Source organism: Gobius niger, assembly GCF_951799975.1.
Source record: "Gobius niger genome assembly, chromosome: 13".
Taxonomy (NCBI): Eukaryota; Metazoa; Chordata; class Actinopteri; order Gobiiformes; family Gobiidae; genus Gobius; species Gobius niger.
Window position 1 is genome coordinate 12631627 of NC_136864.1, and position 7803 is coordinate 12639429.

General features: G+C 45.2%; 1 protein-coding gene across 1 annotated transcript; it reads left to right on the top strand.

Annotated features, from left to right (window-relative positions):
• Nucleotides 1-5439: 5439 nt before the first annotated feature.
• On the top strand, nt 5440-7465 carry neurod6b (neuronal differentiation 6b). The gene is made up of 2 exons (XM_079569868.1): nt 5440-5536; nt 6088-7465. Exon 2 carries the CDS (start codon nt 6093-6095, stop codon nt 7083-7085), a length of 993 nt encoding a protein of 330 aa, XP_079425994.1. The 5' UTR covers nt 5440-5536; nt 6088-6092; the 3' UTR covers nt 7086-7465.
• Nucleotides 7466-7803: the final 338 nt, after the last annotated feature.

A 7803-nucleotide genomic window follows, 5' to 3' on the forward strand; every position in this document is an offset into this window, starting at 1 on the left:
GCAGTCAACTGATTAGTCTGAGATGGGGAGTTTGAGTCATCAGATGCCGCTGTTTGGTGTGTGCGTGCTGGACCGAAAACGGGGCGAGGACCAGCTGAGGCGTTTTGGAGGAGGGGGGGGGGGAGGGGGGGGGGGGGGGGGATAGGGGGGAGGCGACGATGGAAACCGAACGTGTTTTGATGTGTTTTGGGAGATTAAAAGGCACAAAAACAAAAGCTTTGTCCTTGTGCGGAAATACGCGCTCTTATCTCCCCCCCCCCCCCCCCCCCCCCCCCCCCCATTGAGGTTAAGTGCACTCACTGTGGTGCGAACGTGTCACTGTCAGTGCAGGGCCCGTCATAATGATATAGCCAACATGTCACAGGGCTGAAAGACACAATCATATGTTTCAACTGCTCTTGTTATCTTCTTGTACTCTCTCTAGTCTCGGTGATGACCTTGACCCTTTACTCGTATGGTCTTAGGCACTATGGACACATTTACACCCAATGAGGAGATTGTTTGTTGATTGTTGACAACGTGTTGCACATTCGTTCCATGTGGCGGTCTACCTCCATCTACTACCTGACCTGCATGTGTTCAGTGAAGTGAACGAGCTTTGATTATAGAGCCTACTTTTTCATGCCCTTGCAGCAACCCAGCTTGTAAATGAAAGACTTATATACAGGTATTATCTTTATTCTTTATGTTCAGTTATGTCCTGCAACTTCATAGCCTGGGAATACCCATGCTGCAGCCTGGGACCATGGCCGAAATCTTCGCATGGATTTGGGAACCATCACAGAACGAGAGGGACGGCAAGACGATGACGCGCTATTCGACATATTCACCATAGTTTGTTTACGGATTTTTTTTAAAATGTAATAAAAAGTTTTTTTACAGATCCAACATGACAGCGGTGACTCCATCCTTTCATCAAGCTTTAGACCGTGTTCTAAATAGTTTAGCTCTAAAGTTTACAGCAGGTACGTCATACTGTATGTCATCAGATACGATGATACGATTGGCTATGGCTACACATATGATAGACATTTGTATCGCCCAAAAAAACAGCTATGACGATCGTAAACCACACCTCTCCAACCAGAAATGAATTGATGGCCCCCACACTAAATATAACTTTGATAACTTTTGATATTTTGTCTGGCGATAGCCAGGCCACCAACTTCAGGCCATTGTAGGAAATGTAAGCGTCACCTTTAATGGCATGTGAGAAGTATCAGCTGTACGTAGTCTATAATTTCATGGAAAAGTAACTATTTTGAGCTTTTAACCACGGTAAATGGACTCAACTTATATAGCACTTTTCTACCTTTATCAGGCCCAAAGGACTATACAGTAAGGAACCAGTCACCCATTTACACTCGCATTCATTACACCAATGTATGGAGGCAACCAGGTGACAAGGACACAACACCACTGTGCATTGCGGGAGCTGGGAACAACTGCACCACCGTTAGTACCATGTTTTCCTACAGAAACATACCTGGAGAACTATTTTGCTTCTATTTGCCTCAGTTTGAGTGATTCTGTTACTTTGCTTGATTCTTTTCTTCTCCAAGCCGACTCCAAATGCAACACGTTTGACCAAAGTGCAGCCAAGAGCTAGAATATAAAAGATAAAGTCCAGTACAATAAATGGAGCCAGAAAAGAAGACAGTTAATCAATGCCATTGTCCTGAGTGACTCTGCTGTTCCAGTTGGGGTCCAGCAACAGAGACAGAGCGGACCCCTCGCAGCTTCCTATTTGTTTTGGGAACCACAAGCAAAAAGTGTCGACCTCAGAGCGCGATCAGTGCAGGACTGCAGCAGGACAGGGAGGTACTGTGGAGCGAGGCCATGAAGGCATTTACAACCAAATCACAGAATCTTAAAATCAATGCAGAAACAAAAACAGGAGGTCAGTACGAGGATTTCTACTGCTGAGATGCTCCCAACTGCATTTTGTGGATTTCATCACTGGATTTTGTTCACTACATTTTTAAAGCACATGCCTGCACCTCACTCAAACGTCCTCTCTTTCTCTTGTACATTTCAAACAGGGCCTGTCAGCACTGTTTGAACAGGTACATTCAGTATCTTACGGTCTTGTCAAGGCCATAATCAAAACGTGTCCCCGTGTGCCACCGGGCCGTTGCGCTGATCGATGTCTTGTAACGTCCAATACTCAGATTGATAAGTCGCTTTAATTGATTATCCTTCCTACAAGGTCATTCCCCGGCATACGTTTATTGGAGCGCTTGTGTGTGCGTTCCACCTAAGTGAGGGGAGCATATAGCCGTATCAAGTGCCAGCTGTGGCCCGACGCGGATCTGGCAGCGTGCCACTGGGCCCCTCCGCTGGGTGTACTTAATGCGTACAGTCCTGAGGTACCTGCACTACGGCGGGCCCCTCTGGTGTGCTCACAACATCCTGTGCATCCCAGACGTGTGCCGGAATTTATTCACCCATTTTATACCGTATAATAAGGTATAGCGCGTTAAAGGGGCAGCGCACATAAAAATGGACATCTACAAAAGAAACAACGATGGGTTAGTCTTGGTTAATGTGCTACAGGAGTGGATACTGGTGGTGAAGCATGCAGTATTTGTACTAAGTGGAAATGTAGGGTTTAGGAATCACTTTTGTCATTGTCATGTCATAAAGTAAGGGTGCAATGTTAGGTGTCCTGCTCAAGGGCATATCTGTTGTGGATGTTAAACTGGCAACTTTGAGATTTTGGATCATTCTTCAATCACTTTACGATTAGTCGGATCATTTGAAGCAGATGGAAAAGGGTAAGATAAAATGGAAGAAAGATATAGAATAGTAAAGACTTTTTTGATCTCACAATGGAGAAATTCACTTGTTTCAGCATCTCTCAAAAATAGACAGGAAATGTGCAATCAAGTAACTAGAGGTACAGTGGGAACCAGTTGTTTACATACACTAGATAAAAAGACAAATATGCATTTTTTTCTCACTGTCTGACGTTAAACCAGAATTAACTTTTACTTTTTTAGGTCAATTAGAATTGTCTTAATTACTTCTGTTTGCTAAATGCCAGAGGAATGAGAGATAGAATTGTGTACATGGTTTTATATTACTTTTTTTTTTTTTTTTACAAGCTTCTCACAGTATTTGGGAGGAATTTTAGTCCATTCCTCCATACAGAACTAGTGTAACTGAGCCATATTGCCTTTTCAGGTCTGCCCATACATTTTTAACTGGACTGAGATCAGGACTTGGTGATGACCGCTTCAAAACATTGACTTTGTTTTCCTTAAATCACTTTGTAACCAGTTTGGCAGAGACCGATCTCCGCCCAAGCTTTAAACCTCCTGGCTGATGTCTTGAGATGTTGCTCCAAGAGATGTTTCTTAGCATAGTGTTCTTTCTTTATGATGTCATGTTGTGAAGTGCAACAGTCCCTCCCACAGCCAAGCAGCCCCACAGCATGATGCTGCCACCCCCGTTTTTCAAAGTTGGGATAGTGTTAGGTGATGATGCCCCCCCCCCCCCCCCCCCCCCCCCACCACCACCACCACCACCACCACTTCACCAGGTCTTTTGCATTTGTTCTTGGGTTGATATTCACATTTCAGACCACAGCACATTCATCTCTGGGACACAGAACCCGCCATCATTTAAAGGTATAGTCATTTTAGTGTATGTAAACTTCTGCCTTTGTAGCATTTAACAAATATTAATATTTTTGAAAAATTTAACTGACCATTAAAAGGAATTATTAATTCTGGTTTCATGTCAGACACTGAGAAAAAAATGCATATGTGTACCTGTGTATATCTGTACCTTATATAAAACATAGGCAGTGTGTGTTTACAGTCATAGTGCAGGTGGTTGATAAAGTGACGCTGATACAGAGGTTATTGCACGTGGTTTTTCATAGAAGTTATTGCACATGAGGCTGACGTTTCCTGAGTAACCAAACCACTTCCACAGGGCTGCGTCGGTGACTGATGGTCTACAAGGTGTATCCGTGGGCAGAGACACATGACAGTGCACAGATGTTAAAAATCAGTCACCAAACAACAGAAACCACAAAACATCCATTCAGGTATAGACACCGCCCTGAGGAGGTGACTGAAGAGTCGTGAAACGTCTTCTTTTAAGTCCGAAACATCCAGCCGTCTCCATTGATTGGACTTTACCATTGAGTAAAGCAGTTGTAAGTTTGTTGTTATTGTTCATTTCATGAGAAAGTACCTTGGTCATTGCAGGAAACAATGAAATGACTAATTACCATGTCAATACCTGCAGTTCCTTGGATGGCCACGAGAGGCTGGCTCCAGAGCTCAGCCAAAGCCCAAGGGGTGTATTAAAAAGTGAGTTTGTTCGGCTCACTGGGCGTGGCCTCAGTGAGTGACAGATCAGGCAGCTGGAGTCGTCATAGGTGGCTAACTGCTAGCTTTGATTGACAGCTCACTCGCCACTTCGTTATAACTATCTTACTTCTTTATGTGTTTCCACTGTTTATACTTGCAATGCTGAGCTGATCATGGGCCATGTTACACAGGCCTAATGCTAAGTGGGAAGACATTAGCCTAAATTATTCACTCATGTTTATTAATTGAAGCATCACATGTTGGACCCTACCAGCGACACCAGTGGTAAGGAGGTGAATTACAATCCTCAAAGTGCCAGAAAGTTGTGGATTGATTTTCTTTTTCCAGAGTTGTGTTGCATAAGCCAACTCATCCAAATAATGTTGGAGCTTTATATCGATAAAGCTTCTTCATCAGCAGCATCATGGCATTTCCATTTAAAAGAGGAATTTAAAATTGAAATTGAAAGACTGTATAGGCCTTCATAGCCTGTGAGTTACAATGGATGCATTTTAGGATGTTCTTTAATCTTATTTGGAAGTGCGTCTTGTGTTTGGTCGTCTTCTTTCTTACTAAACTTCCCAAAGTGCTTTTTTTTTTTCCTTTTTTTTTTTTTTTTGCTCAATGTGGTTGTTACTTATTGCAGAAGTTGTCTGCGCTGGAGGTTGGCCTCCTGCAGCTCAGGCTCGTGCCCCTCTCACCTGTTGAAAGCCGCTTCTTCCTACAGTGCGCAGCATCCATCTCCCGCGCGGACAGACGCACGCACAGACGTTGTAACGGCTTGGAGGCTGTGGATACGAGTTGTTATCCCTCTCTTCTCCGTGTTTTTGACTGTAAACGCCGGGCCTCGCGGTGCCCATTACCGGAGCTGCCAGATGACGGCTGTACGGCGCCGTGGAGCTCCCGTGGGACGCAGAACACGTGGTCTGAGGCTGCCACGAGACGTCAGCGGCAGATGGCACGGTACCCGCTGTTGGCATAAGTGTCATTCCTCAAAGAGAGAGAGGGAGAGAGGAGAGAGAGAGAGAGAGAGAGAGAGAGAGAGAGAGAGAGAGAGAGAGAGAGAGAGAGAGAGAGAGAGAGAGAGAGAGAGAGAGAAGAAAAAGGGGAGCAGGATCGAGCCTTTTTCTTCTGTTTTTGGACAGACACGAGAGGCACAGCACCGCGCGCTTAGGGGAAGTGGAGACATGCGAGGTGCACGCTGACCACAGGTTGGTACTACTTTGATTTAGTTCAGTGTTGCTGTTTTTTCTTCATCTCTTTTATTTGATTTATTTTAGGTTATAATTTATAATTTCATAATTTGATGTTTACATGACAATATCAAAACCTCAAAATGTTAGGCTGCATTCATATGCCTACAATTGTTTTGGTTAGTGTTTGTCCCTTACCCCATAGGCTGCCTCAGAGGGGTTTACCTTTTCTTTAAAATATCTATCTATCCTGCCTCTTGGTACCGGTTTTTGGTTTGGGTTTGTTTTGGTTTGTTGCCCAAGTTTAATCATGACCCAAATAAGAAAGCGTAATTTACAGGTTGTAGCTAATTAGATTGTTAATAAGCGGGCCTTTAATTTAGAGACATCAGGACATTAGATTCCCATTGTCCACAAAGTGGTTCACACTTTAGATTAAAGATACGAGACAATGAAGTAGCTGTGACATTGGCCTTACTCTGGGGAGCGCGTGCACGAGGTAATTAAGAGACAACCTTCCCGTGAGCGGCTGCGCGCCTCACTCTTCTCCCGCTTGTATCGTGTTGCAGGAAATATGTTGACACTGCCATTCGAGGAAGCGCATATGATGTGTGAACCCCGCTTTGGCGCCAACTTCCCACGTGAGGAGCCCGGTGACCGGGACCGGGACAAAGTGGACATGAGGGACATGAGGAACGCGGACTGTGACGCGTCCTCGGACCACGACGATGACGACCGCGACATCGACCAGGACGAGGACGATCTGCCAAAAAAGCGAGGTCCGCGAAAGAAGAAGCTGGGGAAGGAGCAGACGGACCGGGCTAAGATGCGGAGACATGAAGCCAACGCCCGGGAGCGCTCCCGGATGCACGGCCTCAACGATGCGCTTGAGAGCCTGCGTAAAGTAGTCCCGTGTTACTCCAAAACTCAGAAACTGTCCAAGATTGAGACTCTGAGATTGGCCAAGAACTACATCTGGGCCCTGTCCGAGACACTGAGCGCAGGGAAGAGGCCGGACCTGCTCGCCTTCGTTCAGACTCTGTGTAAAGGACTGTCCCAACCCACCACCAACCTCGTGGCCGGCTGTTTGCAGCTGAACGCCCGGAACTTCCTCACGGACCACAACGGAGAGGTCATGTTCAGCGGCAGGTCTCCGTATAACGCCATGTACTCGTACCCCAGTTCGGACACCCCCAGCGGAAGTGGCGTGGACAGCGGCAAAGCATTCCGTCACTATAGCTACGCCAGCGGTTACGAGCCTTACTACGAAAACGCGTCCTCGGAGAGCGGGGGCAGCCCGCACTTTGACCCACAACTCAGTCCCCCGTTGAATTTTAACGGGATTTTCTCTCTCAAACACGACGAGCCGCCGGATTACGGGAAGGGCCACGCGTCCGCCGCTTCGCACTATGGTGCGATGCGTTACTGCGGCGCGCCAGGACGCACGGCTTTGACGCACAACTCCATGTACAGAGTGTCTCCGGAGGCGCGCTTCCCCTACGACCTCCACATGCGCAGCCAGTCTTTCCAATCACAGGGGGAGGTCAACGGGTCATATCACACTTAACTCTTCAACAGTTTCAGAGAGGACGTAACCGACTGACGCACAGCAGGAGTTTTTTTTTTTTTTTTTGTGCCATGTGATGTTTGACCTTCAACTCAAAACGCCCGTACAATTTGACATGAAGTTATTATTGAGTATTTGTGCGAAGTTTGAAAGACTGTGCTTTTTTGCAAAAAAACTAAACAAAAACAAGTCATGACAATATCACAAATTGCTTCTGTGTCATTAAACCTCATCCAGGAAATGTAAAATTCTCATTTCATCATTTTCCAGTGGTAAACGGTGCATGTCTGTTAAAAAAGGACGCGGTGTCGATCGTGGGACTAATTATTGCAGGGCATGTAAAAAAAATAAAAAATAAAAATGAAAAAAAAAAGTTTGTACCTGCAAACCGCGCAGAGAGGACACTACTGATGCAACACAACGACCTTCTTTGCGCGCCACGTGACATATTGTTTCCTGTCCAAAAAATTGTGAACCTTTGTTATTTGCAAAGTTGATGTTACTGGGATTTAACTACACTTTATAATACGCATAACTAGTTCACAGTCAATCAAGTGTTGGGATTTTTATTTATTTTTTCCCTCCAAGCGATGACATTTCATATATTAATTTATTATTTACTACCAAAACAGTGCAATTACTTATTTACATCTATGTATTTATTTGTCCTTTTAAATATATCCATATACAGAGCAACTCCAGTAGGAGTAGAAATGGA